The following is a 24,590-nucleotide window of genomic DNA, read 5'->3' on the forward strand; positions in this document are numbered from 1 at the left end:
CAGAGTCGCAGCAATAATATCCAAGTCCAAAGTCGTATTTGCAGAATTAAATTTGGTGGAAAAAAAATATGCCTTTGGTACAAGTGTAAAAGGCAGCAAAGACCTGAAGGAAGAACACTAGAGGTCATTTGTCCCTTGCTGTCAGTGTCAGCGGTTGACAAAATTACATGATTTGCATAGTCAGAGCAAATGATGCAATGCGATGGCCGTTCGATTGCTGCAAAAGATGCGATTTACTACTAGGACGAAGCCGTGTTCATGGTTACTACTCGACGTCGCTGTTGTCTGTCACTACTGATGTTTACTGCTCGATCTACTTCAGCTGGCCGACTCGGGGTTTTGATGATTTGAAATTAAAGTCGGCATCGAAATTTGTATCGATCAGGAAATGATTTGAAAGTCAAATTGGTGCATGTAACAGATATGCTGTAAATGATTTTCTATTGGCATTTCTAGGAAAAGCATATATTCACAAAGATATCAAAATTTCAGGTAGAAAAATTAGCTGAAGTTGAAAATGCTACTAGCTGGGCGCCTAAACCGAATCCAAAGGCTAATTTTTATTTCTTTCGAATCATATGAAAAAGAACTGCAAAGTGCACATTAACACAAAATAATTTTACTCACCTCCCTCCAAGAAAAAGAACTACAATAGGCCTCAACTATAGACCAGTGGCTGCTCGATCTGGACCTTCCTCCAGCCTTAGGCTGGACAACGGAGCTGGTCAGCCAGCTAATCAATGTCTGGAGTGCGGTACACAACGTACATTTCACAGAAAATGAGGAGGACAAGATAGTGTGGAAGCTCACTGGCCATGGTGAATATACGGTGACGTCGGCCTACAAAGCGCAGCTCTTAGGTACTACAGCCACCAACTTCAACATCATAATATGGAAGCCGTGGGCACCACGCAAGTGCAAGACCTTTGCCTAGTTGATTATCCAAAATAGAGTTTGGACCTCCGACAGACTGGCAACCAGAGGTTGGCAGAACGATTATTTCTGCCCCTTATGTAGACACACCCAAGAAACTGCTCTCCACCTTCTTGCAGAATGCAGATACACCAAGAAAATCTGGGCGGCGTTATCTGATTGGACTGGGTGTGGTCAACTAAATCCCGGTCAATGGCAACTAGCTCAATCGGTGTTAGAGTGGTGGGAGGCCACCGCCAACTTGAAGGAAGCCCCAAAGAAAGCACTTCACACGTTAACACTTCTGGTCAACTGGGAAATCTGGAATGAGAGAAATCGTAGAATTTTTCAGCACAAAGAGTTATCTACCGGAAGTCTGTTGGCCAAAATTAAAAAGGAGGCCAAAACATGGTCTCGGGCGGGGGCGAGGCATCTTGGTAGCTGGCTTGCTTCTTATTTTTAGCTCAGTAGGACCGAAGGTCCTGGGCCTGGTTTTTCTTACTTGTAAAGTTTACTCTTTCTCTATTCAATGAAATTGGCAGCTTACCGATTCGTTCAAAATTTTTTTTTTACTCACCTCTGGCTACGTCTATGCATACTTGCATTTACAGCTATATCTGTTATTTTTTTCTGTGTGAAATTGTGAAGTGGCAACCAGCTGAGGAACAACAGATGAACAGATCGATTCTGCGCATGCATCAGGTGGGTCCCATATTGGCGTTGCATATTCTGATCCTTGGAGGATTCCATGGGATAAAGGCCACTCTGCTCCGGAGATGCGGCGCCGAGGTTATCTCCTTAATTAATCTCACATGACTTCCTCTTATATCATGCTACTAGTAGTACTATATTTTCAGAGTTCACAGCTGATATTGTCAACGCTTGCTGCCCCCTTATCGCTCGTAACGTAATAATCGTATAATCACATAATTAAAAATCCACTCTTGTTAATTCAGCAATAAACTTCAGAGTTCAGAGAACGTGTCCAGGTCTGTCGATATTATCAGGTGAGAGAACGGAGACGATGAGGCCATTTTGCACCAGCACGAATCTTAAGGCAAATGCCATAAGGATGGCGCCAACGAGAGCGTGCCAATTCCCGCGCACCTGAAGCTCTATAAATAGCTGGGCGATGCGTGATCCCAACTCCCAAGCCACCAGCAAAGCCAGCAATTGCATCCGAGCTCACCTAGCTTCTCTCTTGCAACCAGCGATTCGATCGATTCCATCTCCAAGAAGCAGCGGCTAGCAGCAGCTAGTAGTTGCCATGGACTCGTCGACGGTGGGCGCTCCGGGGAGCTCGCTGCACGGCGTGACGGGGCGCGAGCCGGCGTTCGCGTTCTCGACGGAGGTGGGCGGCGAGGACGCGGCGGCGGCGAGCAAGTTCGACTTGCCGGTGGACTCGGAGCACAAGGCGAAGACGATCAGGTTGCTGTCGTTCGCGAACCCGCATATGAGGACGTTCCACCTATCATGGATCTCCTTCTTCTCCTGCTTCGTCTCCACCTTCGCCGCCGCCCCTCTCGTCCCCATCATCCGCGACAACCTCAACCTCACCAAGGCCGACATCGGCAACGCCGGCGTCGCCTCCGTCTCCGGCTCCATCTTCTCCAGGCTCGCCATGGGCGCCATCTGCGACATGCTCGGCCCGCGCTACGGCTGCGCCTTCCTCATCATGCTCGCCGCGCCCACCGTCTTCTGCATGTCGCTCATCGACTCCGCCGCGGGGTACATCGCCGTGCGCTTCCTCATCGGCTTCTCCCTCGCCACCTTCGTGTCATGCCAGTACTGGATGAGCACCATGTTCAACAGCAAGATCATCGGCCTCGTCAACGGCCTCGCCGCCGGGTGGGGAAACATGGGCGGCGGCGCGACGCAGCTCATCATGCCGCTCGTCTACGACGTGATCCGCAAGTGCGGCGCGACGCCGTTCACGGCGTGGAGGCTGGCCTACTTCGTGCCGGGGACGCTGCACGTGGTGATGGGCGTGCTGGTGCTGACGCTGGGGCAGGACCTCCCCGACGGCAACCTGCGCAGCCTGCAGAAGAAGGGTGACGTCAACAGGGACAGCTTCTCCAGGGTGCTCTGGTACGCCGTCACCAACTACCGCACCTGGATCTTCGTCCTCCTCTACGGCTACTCCATGGGCGTCGAGCTCACCACCGACAACGTCATCGCCGAGTACTTCTACGATCGCTTCGACCTCGACCTCCGCGTCGCCGGCATCATCGCCGCATCCTTCGGCATGGCCAACATCGTCGCGCGCCCCACCGGCGGCCTCCTCTCGGACCTCGGCGCGCGCTACTTCGGCATGCGCGCCCGCCTCTGGAACATTTGGATCCTCCAGACCGCCGGCGGCGCGTTCTGCCTCCTGCTCGGCCGCGCATCCACCCTCCCCACCTCCGTCGTCTGCATGGTCCTCTTCTCCTTCTGCGCGCAGGCCGCCTGCGGCGCCATCTTCGGCGTCATCCCCTTCGTCTCCCGCCGCTCGCTCGGCATCATCTCCGGCATGACCGGCGCCGGCGGCAACTTCGGCGCCGGGCTCACGCAGCTGCTCTTCTTCACGTCGTCGAGGTACTCCACGGGCACGGGGCTGGAGTACATGGGCATCATGATCATGGCGTGCACGCTGCCGGTGGTGCTCGTCCATTTCCCGCAGTGGGGCTCCATGTTCCTCCCGCCCAACGCCGGCGCCGAGGAGGAGCACTACTACGGCTCCGAGTGGAGCGAACAGGAGAAGAGCAAGGGCCTCCACGGTGCAAGTCTCAAGTTCGCCGAGAACTCCCGCTCCGAGCGTGGCCGCCGCAACGTCATCAACGCCGCCGCCGCCGCCGCCACGCCGCCCAACAACTCGCCGGAGCACGCCTAAGGCGTAAACAATTCTGCGACCGAGACCAGCAATACGCTGGAGTTCGACTCGATGATAACACGCCGGAGCACGTCCTTGTTGCAAACGGTGATGAAATTAAGAGTGAAATATTTCCTTAGGAATTGAATCCTTTGAAATTAATTCCTTTGGAATTTCTCCGATACAAACGGAGGTATAATAAGGGAGAGGCATTTATACCTATGTACATGTTACACTTTTTTGAATTTACAGTGTATTCCATATTGATGTTGTCATATTGACACTCCAGCTGAAAATAATAGGAGTACTGTCCTGTGGTTGAACTACGCAATTATTTTGCATACAAATTTCAAAAAAGCGGCGAGCAATACATAGTTGAGAAATTCGTTAGTTACATCTTATGATCAGGGCCGGGGTTAAAATTTGAGCCGCTAGGTGGGTCCAGTTAGTCACCAGGCCAGTAACTTTGGTAAAAAAAAATTAACCTGTCCTAAGCTCCTTTCTATGCTTTCTTCGTATTAAAATCCAATAAAATTCATGCGTTTGAAAGGAGTACTGACGGCATAAAGTGTGCGACATTGGCACTGCTCTCCTTTCTATTCCTTCTATCCCATAATATAAGAAGTTTTAGAGTTATGTCGGTGATATAGGCCCGGGGGTATGTATCAGGTTTAGAGGGAGGAGGCTGCCCCCCGATGCCGCGTGGCCCTCCCCCAAGGGGAGTCAGGCCCGAGGTGGGGTGGCGGCCACTCTTTCCCCAAAGACTAGTCAGAGGAGGCTACCCCCCGATGCCACGTGCCCCTCCCCCGAGGGGAGTCAGGCTCGAGGTGGGACGGCGGCCACTCCTTCCCAGAGACTGGATGGAGGAGGCTGCCCCCCGATGCCACGTGGCCCTCCCCTGAGGGGGGTCGGGCCCGAGGTAGGGCGGCGGCCACTCCTTCCCAAAGACTAGTCGGAGGAGGCTGCCCCCCGATGCCACGTGGTCCTCCCCCGAGGGGAGTCAAGCCCGAGGTGTCACACCCCAATCTGGCACCGTCGTACAACGGCACCTGATAGGAGCGTGTCGTAGGAAAAACGGTGCAAACCGCTCCCTACGAAACCGCGATCTCAGTACCAGTCCCAGGACATAGCGCTGGTACCCACGGTGACAAATATGAATCATTGCAATCCTTAAAATAAATAGAGGACTTATTTACCTTAACTTAGGTTGCAGCTCAGACAGCCTAAGAATGCAACCGACGACACGGACGAGGCAAACACCAACAACAGCAGCAGCAGCGGAACCAACGGTCTAACACCCAATACCACAGGCGACGGCTGGGAACCAGGACAAAACCCTTAATCTTCACTTTACTTCATCTTCAACTTCAGGACGGAGGAACTATATATATTTATATAGAGCAAGGGTGAGTACTTTCGTACTCAGCAAGTCACTGGAATTTAGGTGTTTAATGCAAGCTTGGAAGAGGGGCAAGGTTGTTTTGCAAATCCTTTGTTTGAAATCACTAAGTGATTTACTTCTTGTTAAGTTTGGGCCGAAAAGAGACTTGCGTCTCAAATCGACTTAAGAGATATTTTTCAACAACTCAATTGGTAATGTATCGACCTCCCGGGTCAGATCATTACCTCTCGGCTCCCAGAGCTATTTCACTTGATTAATCGGCTCCCAGAGCCTTTCTCATTTTCTCGGACTCCCAGAGTCCAGCTGCCCAGCAGCACAACATTCCGCTTCCACTCGGGAAGCCTAGTCTATGATGCCCGTAGACATCCCGAATCACACAGATTCGTTTCTGACCACTCAGGTCATCCATCTGCCACATAGGCTGATTCTGGTTACGATTCCCATCCCACAACAACTTTTCACAAAGCACAGGCAAACAAATCTACGCAACGGGAACCACCTCACATCCGCCCATGACCGTGGGCACGGCTGTTCAAACAGTTAGTTAACCTCTGCAGAGGGGTACACTTTACCCACAAGATACGAACTTATTCCGAACACCCGTCGGTGTCGGAGGTTCGCAACAAGGCCTTTCCTAAGCCGGCCCAGGGTTACCTCATGCCACATAGAAGGATCAAATCCTCACATAAATATATGCCATTTTAGTTTTCACAAATCAAACTCCAACCACCTCGATCGGTAATTCAGCAAGCTCCTATTCCTTGCTTACCAGGAACCCGGTTTGGCTCCAACCGACCCCGCCCCAGCGTTCCCCAACTATTGGCATGCGAGGTTTCCCTGAACCGACTAATTACTTAGCCAGGGTGTCCCATTCCACCTTGTGGTTGCACTTTGATTATGCTCGATGAGTTTCCCACAGGAATCGGTCCTTATATGCGAACACGGGACAGTGCCACGCAGGCACAACCCCCGCATCGCGAGTTTTCACAATTCATTTTATTTTTAAACACACCGACACCACATGTCGGGTTTTCAAGGCTTCTCAAACCCATTTCCCAAGTTTTCGACAATCAACGATGTATGTGAGATATTTGGTATACGCGCTCAGAGAGCACGAATACCGAAGTACCACAAGGGTGGAGCGACAAGGAATCATGATAGTACAGCCTACAGGAATTAGTGCGACTACTGGGTAGGTCCGTCGGTTTGGCACGCAAATCGAGGCCAAGCAAGTTATGTGTGATTCTAATAATGCAAGTTGCAAACAAAATAATAATGATTTTCCAATTATAGGGGCAATTGATCAAAGGGTGACTTGCCTTGCTCAAGGTCTTCACGGAGCTTCACGAATCTTCGAGAAAACCCGCGATCGGCGAAAATCCGGTAACCACAACTATACGCAAACAAACAAAAACCTAAACAAAAGACCAAGAAAAAAACCCTATTTAGACTAAATAATAGTGCCATTAAATAGATCTCAATTTTACGGAATTACTGGAAGTTGAACGGAGTCAATCAGAAGAGCGGTTGGGAAGATATGAATTTTGGAAGTTCAATTAGAATTTCTGGAAGACGAGAAATGGTTTATGGAATTTATAGAAATAATATTCTCAAGAATATTATTGACAGTCACTGACGTGCGGGGCCAAGGGTGTACTGTACATGGGGGGGATTAAGTGGACTTTTGTTCATGTGTGTGGGCACTGGGCTTGGACAGAGGGAGTAAAAGTAGACTTTTCATTTTCCCCTAGGCCGAGAAGGGGGGATGGTTGATGGGCCAAGCCCACGAGCGGGGAGAGGGAGGAGGGGGGCTGACTGGGCGCCGGCTTGACTCGGTCAAGCGGGCCCAGGGCTGAGGTGGCGTCCACGTGGAAGCCACGTCGGATGGGGAGGTAGAGGAGGCCGGGCAGGCTGATCCGATGGCCGGCGACGAGCGACGCAAACCGGCGAACGGCGGCGAGGTGGATTGGGGGGTTAGCACCGGAAGAGAGAGGAGGCCAAGGGGAATCGATTCAACGGAGCGGATTAGCCGGGGGAAGAACGACGGCGGCCGACGGCGGTGGCCAATCTCGCCGACACGCTGATGTGGCCGCGCGTGGAAAGAGCGAAGGGCGCGCGGTCTCGGGCTCAGCTGTCGCGGAAAGGGGGTTGCGACGCGCACACGGTGACGCGGGACCCGAAGGTCACCGGCGACGCACAGGCGGCGGCGCTAAGCGGTGGCGGAAGGGGCGGCACGGCGCGAGAGCGAGAGGGGAGGCCGGCGGCCATGGGGCAACAAGGGGGAGATCAAGGGGATCCCCGGGAGCGTGGTGGCGAGAGGGATTGACAAGAGGGGAGCCGACGGCGGCGGATTTTGACGGCGATCGTCGGCGGCGAGCAAAGGGGGAAAACTTCACCAGGGCAACGGGGGTTCGATTCGTTGGAGCTGGAGCATCTACGCGAGGTCGCGAGCTCATTCCATCGGTCGAGAGGGCACGGGCGACGCCGAGAGAGGCCGGCGACGGCGAGCGACGCCCGGGACAGAGCAAGGGCGCGCGGCGAGATGTGACGAATGGCGGCGGGCGCGGCGCAGCGTGCGACAGGGGAAAAGGGGTTCAGTGGGGAGCTCACCGACGAGAGAAACGGTGTCGGCGGCGCGGATGGAGTCGTGGCGAGGCGGACGCGACGGCGGGGCGGCGCGGCCGGGGAAGAAGAGATGGAGAGGCGCGAGGATGGGGGCGGCGCGGAGCTCCTCGTCGACTCCTCGTGCTCGCTAGCTCCCCGACACGCACAACGGCAGAGGAGGGCGAGAACGACGACGAACGGCGAGGCGGCAGTGGTGTGATGGAGGAGAGGAAGTGAGAGGTATGGGAGGGGGGGTGTGGGTTTTATAGGTGGCGATGTCGGTTTGGGAGAACTGACCTTGGGGCGGTCAAGGAGATGAGGCGGATGGCGCGAGCGGTCAAGCGGCGCAGAGGTGGTGACGCCGGCGGTGGTCGGGGAAAAGGAAAAAGAAGGGGGAAAGGGGGTTGGTCCTTTGCCATATTGAGGAGAGGGGGAGCAGCTGCTTCTCCTATTCTTGGTAGATGCGGCGTGGAGTGGCGGGGGCCATGGATGACGTCGGCAATGACGGTGGCGGTCGGTTTGGCATGGAGCGGGGGCAAGGCGGCAGCGCGTGGCGTCAGCGGCGCAAGGGCTGATGGCGGCGGCGACCGGGTGGCGAGCGCGCGCGCGGGAAGGGCGACCGGCGAATTCAAACGGCGGCGGCGGGAATCGGCGCCGGGGAGAGGAGTTCGACGAGAGAGAGAGAGAGAGAGGAAGGAGACAAGAGAGGCGCTGCTTCTCTCGCTCGGCGCGTGCAGCGCACGTGCGGGGAGGAGGAGGAGCGGCCGAGAGGAGAAGATGGGCTGGAAAAGGGAAAAACGGCCCAACGACCAAGAGGGAGGTGAAACGGCTGAGGGAGGGAGGTGGGCTAAGGGGGAAAACGGCCCACAATACCCGAGGGAGGTAAAATAGACTTTTGTAGAGAAGACTGATTTGGAGTGGATTCGAATTGGGGTTTTGGATTTGAATTCAAATTTGACATTCGAACTCGATGGTTTAGGGAGGAATCAAGGGAGACTCGAGGAGAAGTCAAGAAAGAGATTCAAAACGGAAACTTGGATATTTTTTTTTGTAGTCGGAGCGAATGTTCGGCAAGGATTCAAAGGAAGGGATTGACTTTCGGAATTTGATTTCGGAGACTTGAATTTTGGATAGGAAATCTTGAGGTGGAGGATTTTTGATTTCGATGAGAGGGAACAACGGGATTGAATTGAGATCCATGGCACGACTTAAACTCGCACACAAAGAACAAAATTTTCGCAATTAGGATTTTACCGAATTAGTTTTTAACGTCTCACGAGAAGCGGAGCGTTACACGAGGTGGGGTGGCGGTCACTCCTTCCCCAAAGACTAGTCGGAGAAGGCTGCCCCCCGATGCCACGTGGCCCTCCCCCGAGGGGAGTCAGGCCCGAGGTGGGGTGGCGGAAACTCCTTCCCCAAAGACTAGTCGGAGGAGGCTGTCCTCCCGATGCCACGTGGCCCTCCCCCGAGGGGGGTCGGGCCCGAGGTGGGGCGGCGGCCACTCCTTCCCAGAGACTGGATGGAGGAGGCTGCCCCCCGATACCACGTGGCCCTCCCCCGAGGGGGGTCGGGCTCAAGGTAGGGCGGCGGCCACTCCTTCCCAAAGACTAGTCGGAGGAGGCTGCCCCCCGATGCCACGTGGCCCTCCCCCGAGGGGAGTCAGGCCCGAGTTAGGACGGCGGCCACTCCTTCCCAAAGACTAGTCGGAGGAGGCTGCCCCCGATGCCACGTGGCCCTCCCTCAAGGGGAGTTAGGCCCGAGGTGGGGTGGCGGCCACTCCTTCCCAGAGACTGGATGGAGGAGGCTGCCCTCCAATGCCACGTGGCCCTCCCCCGAGGGGGGTCGGGCCCGAGAAAGGGCGGCGGCCACTCCCTGGCCGAGACTAGAGGGAGAAGGCCGCCCCAGGCGCCACGTGGCTCCCCCCGAGGGGGGATCGGGCCCGAGGTCGGGCGGCGGCCGTCCCCTCCCGTAACTAGGGGTCGGGCTCCCCCAACCCCCTCTCTAGGTCACCACGTACGGTGGGTTAGGTATCCACCTCCAGGTGCCCACCTACCCGCATTTATAGCGACCCGAGCGGTCGCGCCACGCCGCATTTAATGTGGTGTGCAGTGCACTCAACCGGTCTGTGACCGGTCGAATGACTGATGGGACCCAGGATGTCAGGCGCACCATCGCGTGTGTCAGGCGACGTGCAACCCGACATATCCCATCAAATAATGATGGTGACAGGTTATCATCCTCTTATCCCAGCCGGAGTCGGTCCTCTCGCTCTGGTCAAAGCAAGGCTCCCGTTTCCCGGTGTAATAGGAGCCCAGAAGTCTTCACCCATTAAATGGTGACTAACAGGGGCACCCCCCATGTCAGGCGGCAAGATTTGACAGGCCCCATCATCAAGATGACATGCGCTTGGCTTCCCAAGTCAAGAGACAAGACATGCATTTAATGCAAAGATTATAATACTTCTCCACCGGAGCTAGGTTAGGTTGTTGGGCCCATGTGGTAACCTCTTGAGGTATAAAAGGAGGTCCAGGCCTAGTGGTGGAGAGGGGGGGGACTTCCGAGCGAACTGGCTCTTGGGTCTCGCAACCCCAAACACTGGTGTTCTCTACTCAATCAATCAAGCACAAGAGTAGGGTATTACGCTTCTTAGCGGCCCGAACATGTATAAACCCCTTTTGTTTCATCGTCTTTGGGGGATTGAACCTCCTCAAGATTACACAGCTTCGCTCACCAAGCCCTCGAATCTCACCCGCTGCCCCCGGCCGAACTCACAAAGGGGGGCCTCACGGTTCCCTGGTGGAGGAGTTCATTCTCCGACAAGTTGGATATGGTTATTAAGAAAGTAGGTACAAGTGAATGTTGGAAGATTGTGATTGGACGAGTAGTGGAGGTAGGTGGGAAAAGTGAATAGTAGAGGGTTGTGATTGGTTGGAAAGAGAATGTTGGTAGAGAAGTTATATTTTGGGACAAATCCTAAGGGCTAAAAGTTGTTATATTTTGGGATGGAGGGAGTATTCTGTTAGGTTGAAAATGATACGATGGCTCCTTAAGAGCAAGTTTAATAGTATAACCAACTAGTAGCTCCAAATCATCTATAGTCAACTTAATAGCCAATTCATATAATAGTTACCTATAAACATATACTTACATGGTCCCATCTATCATACACACATTGTGTCGTGGAGTCCGTGCTACAGCTGGCTACAAATCTGTACCCCACTGCTCTTCTCTCTCATATTTTATCTTCTCGATATGTGTTTATAGATGGCTTATAGTCTGCTGTTGTACCTGCTCTAACATCTCATGGTGCAAGGGGGCGATGGCATCTCGATTTGCAAACAAGCATGAGAGATGGCGGAGGGTTGCTGGACACGTCATATTCCATAATTGGTTAAAGCTCATCTCTTAAAATTTAGGTTAGATTTGCACATTATTTTTTTCAAATTTAAAATTTGATCAAATATTTTGTTTGAAAGTTCCAACCGAATTTTGAATTTATAAATTTTGCTAAAAGTCCAAATTTCTCCCCTTTTCTGTCAGTTCACACTTGGCACTTGGGAGTTTGCCTAATCTGACTCTTGCCACCTTTTTCTTTCTTTCTTTTTTGAGAGGAAGGACACCCTTTGCTTCCTTCTTTGAGCAAACCTCAAAAAATCACAATACCAATTAAGTTCACACACACAACTATACAGGTGCATCTAATATATTGTTTTCTAAGTTGACATTGGATCAGTAGACCATTTCCAAAGATGTGCACATTTCATGTCATAATCTTACTCGATTATAAATTTGAAGATGGTGAGATAAGCCATTTGTTGTGGACATTAATAAGGTCCAACAAGTACCTGAGCTGTCCTTCATGTTTGTCTAATGCACTTCCATGAACTTTGGACATGCACAAATTGTTGCTAAGTTGCCAAGTATTTAGCTGTTTTTTTTTTCCTTTCAAATAATATTGCTTCTTCTGGTTGACAGTTGACACCTTTTGATAGTTCCACTTTCATTAGGGCATCTCCAAGAGAGGGCTAAAAAGGTTCCTAAAAATTAAATTTTAGGATTTTCATAAAAAACAGCCCTCCAACAGATTCCTAATCAAGATCCCAAAATTTACCCACGCCTAAAACCAGTGCCAAACCCCTAGATTTTGGGAACATATACGCCCTCCCAATCAACATCTCGCGCCACTTTTTTCACACCCGCGTCTTTTTTTTCTTCCGCCAGGTGCCCGGTTCTTTTCTACCCTTCTCTCGCGCCGTTTCTTTCTCGAGCTAGGCGCACGCCGCCGCAGTTCACCTCCGAGGGTTTCCACAGGCCGCCTCCAATCCTCCATCCACAGCGCCGGCGGCCCTCGTACCGGTGGGCGGCGGCCCTTCATCCAGCGCGCCGGCAGCCCCTCTTCTGGTGCGTGGCGACCCTGCATCTAGGGCGTCGCTGGTCCTCCATTGAGGGCAGCGCCGGCCACCGTCTTCCCCTTCCAAGGTGCCTCCTCTTCTACGTCCAGGTACACTTCCTCAGTCCAAATCTCTACTATGTTAGATTTTTCAACTGGACATTTCTTCCAAGCCTCTCTAACAGCAGCAGTTCTACAAGAGTTTACAAAATGAGATCATCGCTCGTCGCATGAACAGTTCCGGTTGATAGGTTTGTGTCTCATAACAGTTTACATTCAGTTGAGTGCCCCTGTCCATGCATATACTTGTTCTTGTCTCCATCTTGTTGAAATGCTGCCTTTGCACAGCTGCACTACACCATCTGATTCGATCCACTGATACATGGGGCTGCATATATTTTTAAATATGCTGCATGATGCACTGCCAAATCTTGGTCTGAATTTTGGTCTTTGAGGCCAAAAGATTTAACATACTGCATTGCATTTTCAGCTGTATTACCTTCGATTGAGTTGATCTGGATGTAGATTTCTAGCATCAAAGACTACTGTATTTGTTCAGATTTATTTTAGAAACGTTCAGAATGTTGTGCTAGCTGGCAATTCAGAAATGTTCAGAAATATTTGTTTAGATTATATCAGAAATGTTCATAGATGTCCAGAATTGTTCAGATTATTAATTACAATATATTGGAAAAATTGGCAGCTGTATAATCTGTACATGTATTCTGATTCATTTTAACTCCATCTCATTACTATCAACAGGGAAACCACCAGATCAGAGAGTGGGAGGGAAGGAGATGGCAATATTTGGTGGCAATCGTACTTGGAGTTCAGATTAGTGAAGATTCGTTAGAAATTTACCTAGGTTTATTAAGTCTGTGCAATGCAAACTATTTATATTCAGAATTGTGTCTGTTGTGTCTAGATTAGGTGGTTTACTACGTCTGTGCAATACAAACTATTTATATTCAGAATTGTGTCTATTCAGTACTTGGGTAATTCCCTCATCCTGCTGCAGTAATCTTCTGTCTTTGTTGCACGCATGCAGCAACACTACGGAGACGACTCGATCAATCACTGGTTGCTGTAAAATTAGTTGAGAAGGACCCACAAATGATTATGTGGCAAATTTTAACATTTTGGGACACCTCTTGAAGGGGGGTGTATTTTAGGCCAAATTCTTTTTTGGCTATCCCCAATAGAGGATTTTTGGGGTTCGAATTTTGTACATCTGTTGGAGATGCTCTTACTGAAAAGATAACCCTGGCTGAACAGCTAATAATCCTAGACACCTCCTAAATAACCATTCGGTATAGTCACCCCCCAACAGTGATCTGGCCATGAGGCCATCATGGTTCTTTCTCTTGGCTTTGGTTGTTGCCGATTTATGTTACAATGGTCAATGGTGGATCCAGATTATAAATGGGTAGAGATTAATTAACCACTGAAGATGTGTACAAATGTGGTTTTATTTATAAAACACAGAGCTAAAAGATGCACCACGCTTGCTTTTATGTCATGTACATAGTACCTATGTACCGGATCTGATACATACGGGGTGTCATATCTGATACCGAAGATACCATAAATGGTACATATGGTACCATATTGACGGTAATTATTCTGTTGCAATGGTATATTGTTACGTAGTCTCCCTCGTATGCAATTCTACTTTCAAATAAGATCTGTAATAACTGAACGCAATGGTATAGTCAAAGCAAAGCTTTTGCCTCCATTTTTTTTTAAGAAAAAAAATCAACGCAATGGTGCAAACTTTGGGGGTAGTTTTGTTGGTTTATCACAAAAATTTCTTAACTTTTTTCTTTTCATTTAAACGCTTTTCGAAGCAAGTAATACAAAGGCCTTTCTCCATGACGACATACTCTAGATAGTATAAAGAAAACGGTAACAAAACGTTCAACAGTTTATACATGCATGCATAATTAATTAACTTGGCCTCTTAATTAGGCGTGCTCCGGCGAGTTGTTGGGCGGCGTGGCGGCGGCGGCGGCGGCGTTGATGACGTTGCGGCGGCCACGCTCGGAGCGGGAGTTCTCGGCGAACTTGAGACTTGCACCGTGGAGGCCCTTGCTCTTCTCCTGTTCGCTCCACTCGGAGCCGTAGTAGTGCTCCTCCTCGGCGCCGGCGTTGGGCGGGAGGAACATGGAGCCCCACTGCGGGAAATGGACGAGCACCACCGGCAGCGTGCACGCCATGATCATGATGCCCATGTACTCCAGCCCCGTGCCCGTGGAGTACCTCGACGACGTGAAGAAGAGCAGCTGCGTGAGCCCGGCGCCGAAGTTGCCGCCGGCGCCGGTCATGCCGGAGATGATGCCGAGCGAGCGGCGGGAGACGAAGGGGATGACGCCGAAGATGGCGCCGCAGGCGGCCTGCGCGCAGAAGGAGAAGAGGACCATGCAGACGACGGAGGTGGGGAGGGTGGATGCGCGGCCGAGCAGGAGGCAGAACGCGCCGCCGGCGGTCTGGAGGATCCAAATGTTCCAGAGGCGGGCGCGCATGCCGAAGTAGCGCGCGCCGAGGTCCGAGAGGAGGCCGCCGGTGGGGCGCGCGACGATGTTGGCCATGCCGAAGGATGCGGCGATGATGCCGGCGACGCGGAGGTCGAGGTCGAAGCGATCGTAGAAGTACTCGGCGATGACGTTGTCGGTGGTGAGCTCGACGCCCATGGAGTAGCCGTAGAGGAGGACGAAGATCCAGGTGCGGTAGTTGGTGACGGCGTACCAGAGCACCCTGGAGAAGCTGTCCCTGTTGACGTCACCCTTCTTCTGCAGGCTGCGCAGGTTGCCGTCGGGGAGGTCCTGCCCCAGCGTCAGCACCAGCACGCCCATCACCACGTGCAGCGTCCCCGGCACGAAGTAGGCCAGCCTCCACGCCGTGAACGGCGTCGCGCCGCACTTGCGGATCACGTCGTAGACGAGCGGCATGATGAGCTGCGTCGCGCCGCCGCCCATGTTTCCCCACCCGGCGGCGAGGCCGTTGACGAGGCCGATGATCTTGCTGTTGAACATGGTGCTCATCCAGTACTGGCATGACACGAAGGTGGCGAGGGAGAAGCCGATGAGGAAGCGCACGGCGATGTACCCCGCGGCGGAGTCGATGAGCGACATGCAGAAGACGGTGGGCGCGGCGAGCATGATGAGGAAGGCGCAGCCGTAGCGCGGGCCGAGCATGTCGCAGATGGCGCCCATGGCGAGCCTGGAGAAGATGGAGCCGGAGACGGAGGCGACGCCGGCGTTGCCGATGTCGGCCTTGGTGAGGTTGAGGTTGTCGCGGATGATGGGGACGAGAGGGGCGGCGGCGAAGGTGGAGACGAAGCAGGAGAAGAAGGAGATCCATGATAGGTGGAACGTCCTCATATGCGGGTTCGCGAACGACAGCAACCTGATCGTCTTCGCCTTGTGCTCCGAGTCCACCGGCAAGTCGAACTTGCTCGCCGCCGCCGCGTCCTCGCCGCCCACCTCCGTCGAGAACGCGAACGCCGGCTCGCGCCCCGTCACGCCGTGCAGCGAGCTCCCCGGAGCGCCCACCGTCGACGAGTCCATGCCGCCGGTGACGATGATCTTGGCCGCTAGCTCTAGCCTCTTGGATTGATTGGAAATAGAATGCAAAAGTGCACTTCTGCTGCTGTTGCTTGCTTTGGATCGCGCATCGCTGGGGCTATTTATAGAGAGCTCAAGTTGTAATATCTGCCTCGTGATTCGTGCTGGTGCAATGGCCTCACCAAAATCGAACGGCCTGAACACGCTGTCAGCTCTCTGAAGTCTGAACTCTCTGGGCTTACCGATTTCTTTCTGAATTAACAATGGGTGCATTATTGGTCTGAATTTAAAACAACAAAATTAGAGGCAGCTAGCTAGCGTTGACAGTCTCGACTCTGATCTCTGAAACTACATTGCATGTATATTACAGGAAAGCAAAGAACCGTTTAAATTAAGCTGAAATGAATTGATAAAGGAGATAACCTCGGCGCCGCATCTCCGGAGAAGACTGCCCTTTATCCCATGGGATCCACCAAGGATCAGAATATCCCATCAGATGCGTGCGCAGAATCGATCTGTTGCTTGCCGATTAATTAATTTCTCTTCCTTTTCTGTTCTGTTCTGTTATGTTATGTTCTGTATCTGTCCACAGAATCCTTCAGTGTTCAGAGTAAAATGAGATTCCAAGAATTGTGGCTCAGCACTGTTTACTCTGGCATTGTAACTTTGTTCTATTAAATAACAAGAAAAAAAAAACTTTGCTTGGATTGATGGGAGCTTCTTCATAAACTTCTGTATTTTCTCTTCATGTTTGCAGTTTCAGTTCACAACCTGCACTTCTTCTTGCCATGAGATATGCACTGGTTTTTTTTCATGACGGCCTGAAGCAAAGCAACGGCGTGTCAGGATCAACAACAAAAGTTGTTGTTAGCTACTAGTATCATGTTCACGGCTTCGGTTCTATCTAACCTACATCTTTTGCAGCGATCCAACGGCCATTGCATGCGTTATCAATCTGACTTTGCACACCGGCTTGCAAATATGCCAACCCTGACACTGACAGCAAGGGGACATATGACCCTCTTGTGTTCATCAGGTCTTTGCTGTCTCTTACTCATCAGTTCATCTGTCTCCCTGCAATTCTTCGGCCGACTTTAACCTTGATAGAGATTTCAGGCAACTTACCAGTTATTTATCATGTTTACAACATATCAGGATGTCATGTATAGGACAGAATGTTCTTTTCCGGAATACGCGAGAGGCACATTTTTTCCATTAAAAGAAATAAAAGTTATTTACAAGTTGCAGATATGTGTCCAGTTGCATTTGTTTTCAGCATCCCAATTCCCATACACATCATATGAACCGCGCTCGCGTGCTCGGTTATTTGTCTTGACAACTTGGAGTTGGAGGTCTTCAGATTATAGTTTAATTTGTGTGGATATGTCAACACCCCCAACCTTTGGTATGTTCCATAAGTTATTTCACCCTTTTTCTTTCCAATTTTGTACATTTCCCTGTTTCGTTTTCGATGTTCTGGTCAAATATATACCGTTATTCTATCACGGTTTTTGATTTTGTTTATATATAGCTTCGGTTGAAGTTTGTTAGTTGATGAATTTATTTGAAGGACTCAGATATTGCTAAATCTGGCCCTTCAGTTGAACTAGAGCACCTGCAGGTATTTTTTAAAGAAATTTGCTCCAATTCAACAAAAAGTATCTCGAGGTACCGGTACCTCACGGTACCAAATCGTTTCTTATCGTTGAATCTAGCTGGACATGATGTGCATTGTTAGATCCAACGATCGAAAACGATTTAGCATCATGAGGTATCGGTACCTCGAGTTACTTTTTGTCGTACCAGAGCAAATCTCTCTTTTTTTAAAAGTGTCAATACAATGAATGTATGATGGATTCAGAAGTGTGAATTGCATGGTTACTTGGCACTGATGCTTTCCTTCCATCATGCATGGTTTGGTATGGAAATTAACAAGTTGGCATGTTGCTATTGCCCCAGATGCCATAATGAAGTTTGACTTAACTTAAAATTAAAGAAGATGCTAGTACTTTGGCTCAGTATTTGCCTAATTGGATCAGCACACACAAGGATCCATGTAAGCATTGTCCCAATCTGAGAAGCTAGCCATAAACCAGGCCTTATCAATCAAAGCAGTAATTTGTTGCAATTTCAAGCTTTCAGCAGAGTCCATATAATGTGCATCAAAGAGTTGACCGTGCAAATACATTTTCTGAAGAGAGCTCGCAGTGTCTGACTTCCAGCTGTACAATGACACATCAAGAGTGACAGGTGACTTTTTTTTGCTTTAGATTTATTCTTAAACGAGTTCAAGTTAGCCAAAATGCTCTGCGTAGCTGTAATTAAAGTGATTAATTAGTGCAGGAGCAACATTTGGGCCCGTTGAAAGGTTGGTGTTGGCTTTTCCAGGGACACGGGGATGGATTCTCCAAGCTTTTTATATAACACTTGAATTAATATTGCATAAGGAGAGTGAGTGTTACATCCTCGGTAGCAGGAGGAGACTCAAAGAGTCGCAATCTCATTTTTATATGAAAACGATTTTGCTATCCATCTCCGTGTGATTTTTTTCTGGCATTTGACACTTTGTTTTGGCCTCCATGCAGCTTGCGATGCGAGCGGCAATTTGCAAGATCGATGTTCCATGCAGCTCGCCGGCCGGCTGGCACGTCGGCCTGTGTTACCTAGCTACCCCCGCGCGCGTGATGATGGAGAAGCACGGTGCCAAGGTGGCCTCTGATTGAGCTGGCCGCCGGCAGTACGGCCACTCTCGTCGTCGTCGTGAAATATAAAGTTACAGTCATACATAACTAAAATTACATTTGTAAATTCAGTTGATATGGCATGTAAGTGCACTGTAATTTTAATAAAAATAATATGTAAGTAAATATATATTTGTTATTTTCTTTAAAATATAAAATTACTGTCCTATATACCTAAAATTACATTTGTAAATTCAGTTGATATGGCATATAAGTGCACTGTAATTTTGATAAAAATAATGTGTAAGTAAATATGTATTTGTATATTCTTTTGTAGTCCGTTAGATGTAAATCTAAGAGTAAAAAAAATCTGGGTAATTTTTGGTTAGAAATCACCCGACAAATGGATAGACAGTCCCGTAGGCCGCGGTGCAGGGCCCTGTTGACGCCAAATTAGGAAAAAGTGCACCGAAGGTCCCTCAACTTGTCATCGAGTTACAAAATCGTCCCCCAACCGTAAAATCAGGTATCCAGCATCCCTCAACTATCAAAACCGGTCACAATAGATCCTTAGGTAGTTTTGATCCTGGTTTTGTCTTACGTGACGGCTAAGTCAGAGTGGGACCCACATGTCATGCTGTCATATAACCCACCTCTTCTCTCTCTTTTCCCCTCTTATCTCCCTTCTTTATCTCTCTCCCTTCTCTGACTTAGCTGGCGGGAGGAGGAGGGTGTCGGCGAGAGGCGACGCGGCGGCGGTGGGGGAGAAGCTGCGAGTGGGCGGCGGGGAGGGGCGGCGCGCGGGCGGCGACGAGCCCACGAGGCCCACGAGGCAGAGGAGGAGGCGGCAACGACACGGCAAATTACTGAGGATATCACCAACGTCCATATAAACAAGATAATCACCAGGCAAATTATTGCTGCTGCTACTTCACCATTTGTGCATTTCCTCTTCTACTATCTTAGCTGCAGCTCGCACGCTTTGAGTACGTGCATTGTTCAACTGCCATTTCTCTCCTCAATTCCAAAAAAATATATTCACCTTTTTCTCATTCGAGCTAAACCATTTCGATCAATGGAATTCGGACGATCTCCAGCCCTTCTACTCCTTGTTGGTAAGTCCGAGAAACTTTCAGGCCGGTTAACTTTAGGCTGTTAGCACACATCTTCTTCATTCTTCTTTTTTTTTTAACGACTCGCACACGACGGTGTGAAGTTCTATTGATAGAGCAGGAAAAAAAATAAAGATTACAACCCTGGAGGATCGTAACCAGGGAAAAAAAAGAATACCACCACTCACACACCGACATCGCCAACACAAGCGTCCAAGAGAAGGCTAGCACCGGAGCGGCCGCCGCTAAGTGTGACCGACCGCCGCTAAGCGTGACCGACTGTCACGCCCGAAAATTCACTAGTAATTTCCGAACTTATTTGTGCATAAAATCCTCGTCCAGGAATCAGCCGAGGTACACAAACTGACAATTTAATATACAAATCCATCATAATAATAACGTTACACACTTACAAAAGAAAAGAAAACAGCAGCGGAATAACGGTCTAGCGATGGCTTCAGCTCCACTCCCACAGGCAGCTCAACTGGGGTATAAGCCAAACGTCTTCTCCTTCTGGATCCTTTTTCTTCAACTGAGGTTGATTAATTATTGCAAGAATGAGCATATGACATACTCAACAAGCCACACAGCAAATATGCAAGTGCACAAGGATACCAAAGGATGGCATAATATAGGCTCATTTGCAAAAGCAGCATTTAGCAAACATTTAAGAGTAATAAAACAGTAGAGTACTTTAATCATTAATTTTAATCAACACTGAACAACACGCCCATGCTGCTCAGGCCCAACCATTCTGAACAACCATACCCGGCTGTACAGATCTAACTCCAAACCAGGAGCTAAGCAAATTATTACCAGGTATAACATCCATAATTATTGTGAGAGGTGTGAGACTAATCACGAAAAACATTGCTCAACCCGCCCATAACCGCGGGCACGGCTATTCGAATAGTTTTACTCTGGCCAGAGGTGTACCACTGTACCCACAAGACACAGCCTCAACATCATGTCTACCATGCGTCGCGATACTGGAAAGTACCCGAATAGAGGCTGTGACAATACCCTCTGCACAACACAACTCACCACAGTGCACCATTCCTGGATCATAATCACCCCCTTATAAAACAAGGCATGGACTCCCCAGCGACCTCCGTGGGCTTATCTCCGCCACTTCTCAGTCTGGTGCTCCGCAATGAATCATGTTATACAAAAGGTAAAGCCGTTGCCCACGCTGGCTTGTGGTTGGCACGGTTAATATTTCACAACAGTAGCTCGCGAACCGGTCCTTAATTGCCATGAGCACGATTCTCAAAACCATGTGCTCACAACCCACCATTATCAAGTTTGAGTTGGCAAGTAATTAATTAACCAATCACGATTGACCATCGTGAACTATCATTAAGCCATCATTAAATAATAGTGAGTCATAAGTTATCCCAATAGTGTGCTAATATTTCTAAGCATGGCTAAGCAATCATATCTAATATCTAGCTAAACCAATATATAAAGCTCAACTAGTCAAGTTATAATAACCCAAGGTATCAAGTAATAAAGTAATCAATGCAAACAGGCCATAACAAAGGAATAGATTCACACCACCCAGTGACATTCGAAAGTAAATGCACAGTTGAAATAAATAGAGAATTTAAATATAGGATCAACATGCTCAAAGGATTGTGTTTAGGATCTGTGTGACTTGCCTTGCAATAATCGGTCTTCAATTAATCTTCTGAACACTCCCGACGCACTCACGAACCTTCGCAACGACGGAAACGACAAGCTAACACGCAAAACGAAGAAAAAGACTAATAAAAACCAAATAAACAATACATATAAAGTAAACAAACATGTAGATCATAATTTTAGATGAATTATGAGACTTGAACGGCCTCATTCTGACTTCATATGAATTTATTATGAATTTTACAAGATTAAATCTAATTAAAGCCCATTTAAAAAGAATTAAATAAATTTAATTCAATTTATGGATAATTTTAATATGTAGATCTTTATTTTACACAACTTTTGTAACTTGAACTACATTAAACTGAGTTACAATGAATTAGTTATGAATTTTTAAAGATTAAATCGGGTTAAAACACTTATATGGATTTTAATTGAATTATGACGCAATAATGAATTATTTTTGAAAAGAAAAAGGGAATTATTGCGTCATCGGCTAGGGTTTGCGGTGAACCGGGTGCACGGCGGCGGCTCACGGGAACGAACGGCCGAGATCGATCCTATCCAAAACGGACGGCCGAGATCGAACGGTCCACGACCGGGCCACGAGAGTCGATGACGACGACGTCAGCGGTGATGTCACCTCCGGCGGCGGCTCGGGCGCACTTGCTCGCCGGCGAACGACGGCACTACGGCACGAACGGAGGGCACCAGCACGTAGAGAGCGACGCGGCGAACTCACCGATGACCAAAGAAGCGGCGGAAGATGAACGGACGGCGGCGGCGTCGAGGAAAAGGCGGCGGAGTCCTTCGGCTTGACGACGACGGCGATGCTCCGGCGGTCTACAGCGACGGCGAAGGGGCGGACGAGGACGGCGACGCGACGGCGACCACGATGGCGACCTTCCCGAGCGACGGCGACGACTGAAACGATGGCGAAGCACGGCTGGAGCGGCGGCAACGACGGCGGCTCGAGGTTACACGGCGCTAGGGCGCTACCGACGGCGAGAGACGAAGGCGAGGGTGGCGGCGGGTAGAGGAGAGCTTGGGGATCCTTATATAGGGGTTGGAAGGCGGCGGCGAAGGCCCACGGCGACCGGCGACGAGAAGGAAAGTCTAGGGTTAGGGGAGAGAGATGAATCCGATTCGAGATCGAATCCACAAGTTTCCAAACCGAATTAGGCGATGATTCCAAAAGAGGAAAGGAAGAGGAGATCTCAAGGATCATTTGCCCTCAATCAATTTGACCGGAAATAGAGAGGGGCGGCGGAATTTGGAAGGGAAGCGGCGGCGGCGCAGCTCGGCTAGGGTTCGGCCAGGCGACGGCTGGAGGAGGAAGACAGCCCTAACAGGTAGGCCCCACCTGTCAGCGGCACCGAGAGAGAAGGAAGCGACGACGGGCTGGGCCGACTGGGCCGGGGAGGGAGAGAGAAAGAGAGAGGTTTTGGGCCGGCTTTCGGCCCAAAGCCAAAAGAGACTTTTTAAAAACCTTTTTCAATTTAAATTATTCATGAAATGCAATTCCATTTATTAAAAATACTTTCTTGGCTCAAATAAATCCAGAAAAATCTAGGAACTAAAGATTCAAGAGAAGTATTTAACAAAATTTTATCTCGCCCAATTTTATATTGAGATTTAGCAAATTAAAAAAAATCTTCTCTTTTAGGCTTTTAAGATCATTTCTAATAATTCCTTTTAAACAACAATTTATAATTTAAGGATTTTTAAACAAGAAAAGCTCTTAACAATTATAATTAGATCATTAATGATCAAATAATTACTGAACTGTTCTTTGTATCATTTAGGAATTGAGCTTCGAAAAATTCGAGAAAATTTCAGAGAGTATACTTAATCATGGAGAATTTAATAAAAATTAAATCCATCCATGCTTTATATTTAGGAAATTTTATTTCCCACATTTAACTTCACTTGTAAATTAATGAACATTTAATATAAATTCTAATAATAATTTATTAAATAATTTATAAATCCTGAAACAAAAATCAGGATGTGACACCGACCGTCACCTAGACCAACAAAGGGACACAGACGAGATCGCCCCCTAGGGGATGCCAAAACAACGTCTTCAAGAAGAGAAGCGACGGAAAAACCACCGCCCGTCCGTCGGGACTCAAAAGAGCCAAGACTGGGCTTTCGCCCGGCTATCACCCTTGAGGGGTGAGACAGCACAACAACACCCTCAGGAGGATCGTTGTCGGTTCGGCCAAGGCCGCACTGGGTTTTCACCCGCCGCTCACCGGCTGCGAATCCACGGCTGACGCACCGATGCGCCACCACCACACAAGCTCTGCCGACATGTGGGACCCCTGCACCGACGTCCCCCGCCGGCCAGCCTTCGTGCGCCGAAGACCACGCCATATCCACCGGCAGCTCCTCCTCTCACCTAGGTCGCCTCCTCCACTGCCGGCCACGCCTCTCGCGCCAAGCCGGCCTCCATCTCCGCCGCCCGCGCCTCTCGCGCCGAGCCGGCCTCCGCTGCCATCGGCTACGCCTCTCTGTGCCAAGCCAGTCTCCGACCCCTTCATCGAACGATGCCGTGCCGGCCAGAAGCAGCTGTTTCCCACGCCCTCGGCTAGCCGTCCGAGGCCGTCATGCCTCCGGTGACCGCAGTCGTGGTCACCACCACCACAGCCGCTGCTGTCGAACGCCCAGCCACTTGCACCCGACTCATTCTTCAACAATGTTGTGTCTCAATGTAGGGTTCCTATGGTCACAGCTGCAGTTCGGCGCTGAGTCAGCTGGCACGACGGTCTTCACGCTGCGCAACAACTGCACCTACACCGTCTGGCCGACCACCTTGTCCGGAAACACCGCGGTGGCCATCGGGGGTGGCGGCTTCGAGCTGTCGCTCGGTGCCAATGTCTCGTTCCCAGCCCCGGATGGTTGGTCCGGCCGCTTGTGGGCGCGCACGGACTGTGCACCCTCCGGCACCGCGTCCCTCGCCTGTGCCACGGGGGACTTCGGCGGCGTTGTGAGCTGCTCCCTCGGTGGCGCGCCGCCCGTCACCCTCGCCGAGTTCACGCTGGGCAGTGCCGACGGGAAGGACTTGTACGACGTGAGCCTCGTGGGCAGGGGCAGACGGGGGAGCCCGCGCGCCACTCCTCCCCCCGCCGCCCGCGCGCTGCTCCTCGCCGCCCACCCGCAGCTTCTCCCCCCACCACCGCTGCGTCGCCCGCCGCCGCCATCACCGCCGCCGCGTCGCCCCTCACCGGCCGCTGACGCCCTCCTCCTCCCGCTGGCTGAGTCAGAGAAGGGAGAGAGAGAGATGAGGAAGGGAGAGAAGAGGGGGAAAGAGAGGGAGAGAGAAGCTGATGTGGCAGCCTGACATGTGGGGCCCACGTAGGATAAAACCGGGGTCAAAACCACCGAAGAACCTATTGTGGCCTGTTTTGATAGTTGAGGGATGCTAGATA

The 24,590-nt window shown here is 50.4% G+C and overlaps 3 protein-coding genes across 3 annotated transcripts; 2 read left to right on the plus strand and 1 right to left on the minus strand.

Moving 5' to 3' along the window:
* Positions 1 to 2,069: 2,069 nt before the first annotated feature.
* LOC4328051 (high-affinity nitrate transporter 2.1) lies at positions 2,070 to 4,086 on the plus strand. The gene has a single exon (NM_001401744.1). The coding sequence runs from the start codon at positions 2,180 to 2,182 to the stop codon at positions 3,779 to 3,781; it is 1,602 nt and encodes a 533-aa protein (NP_001388673.1). The 5' UTR covers positions 2,070 to 2,179; the 3' UTR covers positions 3,782 to 4,086.
* Positions 4,087 to 13,953: 9,867 nt separating this feature from the next.
* LOC4328052 (high-affinity nitrate transporter 2.1-like) lies at positions 13,954 to 15,813 on the minus strand. Its single transcript, NM_001401745.1, has one exon. The coding sequence runs from the start codon at positions 15,720 to 15,722 to the stop codon at positions 14,121 to 14,123; it is 1,602 nt and encodes a 533-aa protein (NP_001388674.1). The 5' UTR covers positions 15,723 to 15,813; the 3' UTR covers positions 13,954 to 14,120.
* A 3,424-nt stretch (positions 15,814 to 19,237) lies between these two features.
* Positions 19,238 to 24,502, plus strand: LOC107279956 (pathogenesis-related thaumatin-like protein 3.5). Its single transcript, XM_015768820.3, has 2 exons — positions 19,238 to 19,515; positions 23,877 to 24,502. The coding sequence occupies exons 1-2, from the start codon at positions 19,476 to 19,478 to the stop codon at positions 24,500 to 24,502; spliced, it is 666 nt and encodes a 221-aa protein (XP_015624306.2). The 5' UTR covers positions 19,238 to 19,475.
* The last annotated feature ends 88 nt before the right edge of the window (positions 24,503 to 24,590 follow it).

The sequence above is a fragment of the Oryza sativa genome, chromosome 2 (assembly GCF_034140825.1).
Source record: "Oryza sativa Japonica Group chromosome 2, ASM3414082v1".
In the NCBI taxonomy this organism is placed as follows: Eukaryota; Viridiplantae; Streptophyta; class Magnoliopsida; order Poales; family Poaceae; genus Oryza; species Oryza sativa.

Coding starts and splice junctions, on each gene's coding strand:
- LOC4328052 (NM_001401745.1), bottom strand. CDS start 15,722: ATGGACTCGTCGACGGTGGGCGCTCCGGGGAGCTCGCTGCACGGCGTG.
- LOC107279956 (XM_015768820.3), top strand. CDS start 19,476: ATGGAATTCGGACGATCTCCAGCCCTTCTACTCCTTGTTG. Junction 19,516..23,876: donor AGCCCTTCTACTCCTTGTTG/GTAAGTCCGAGA, acceptor GTCTCAATGTAG/GGTTCCTATGGTCACAGCTG.
- LOC4328051 (NM_001401744.1), top strand. CDS start 2,180: ATGGACTCGTCGACGGTGGGCGCTCCGGGGAGCTCGCTGCACGGCGTG.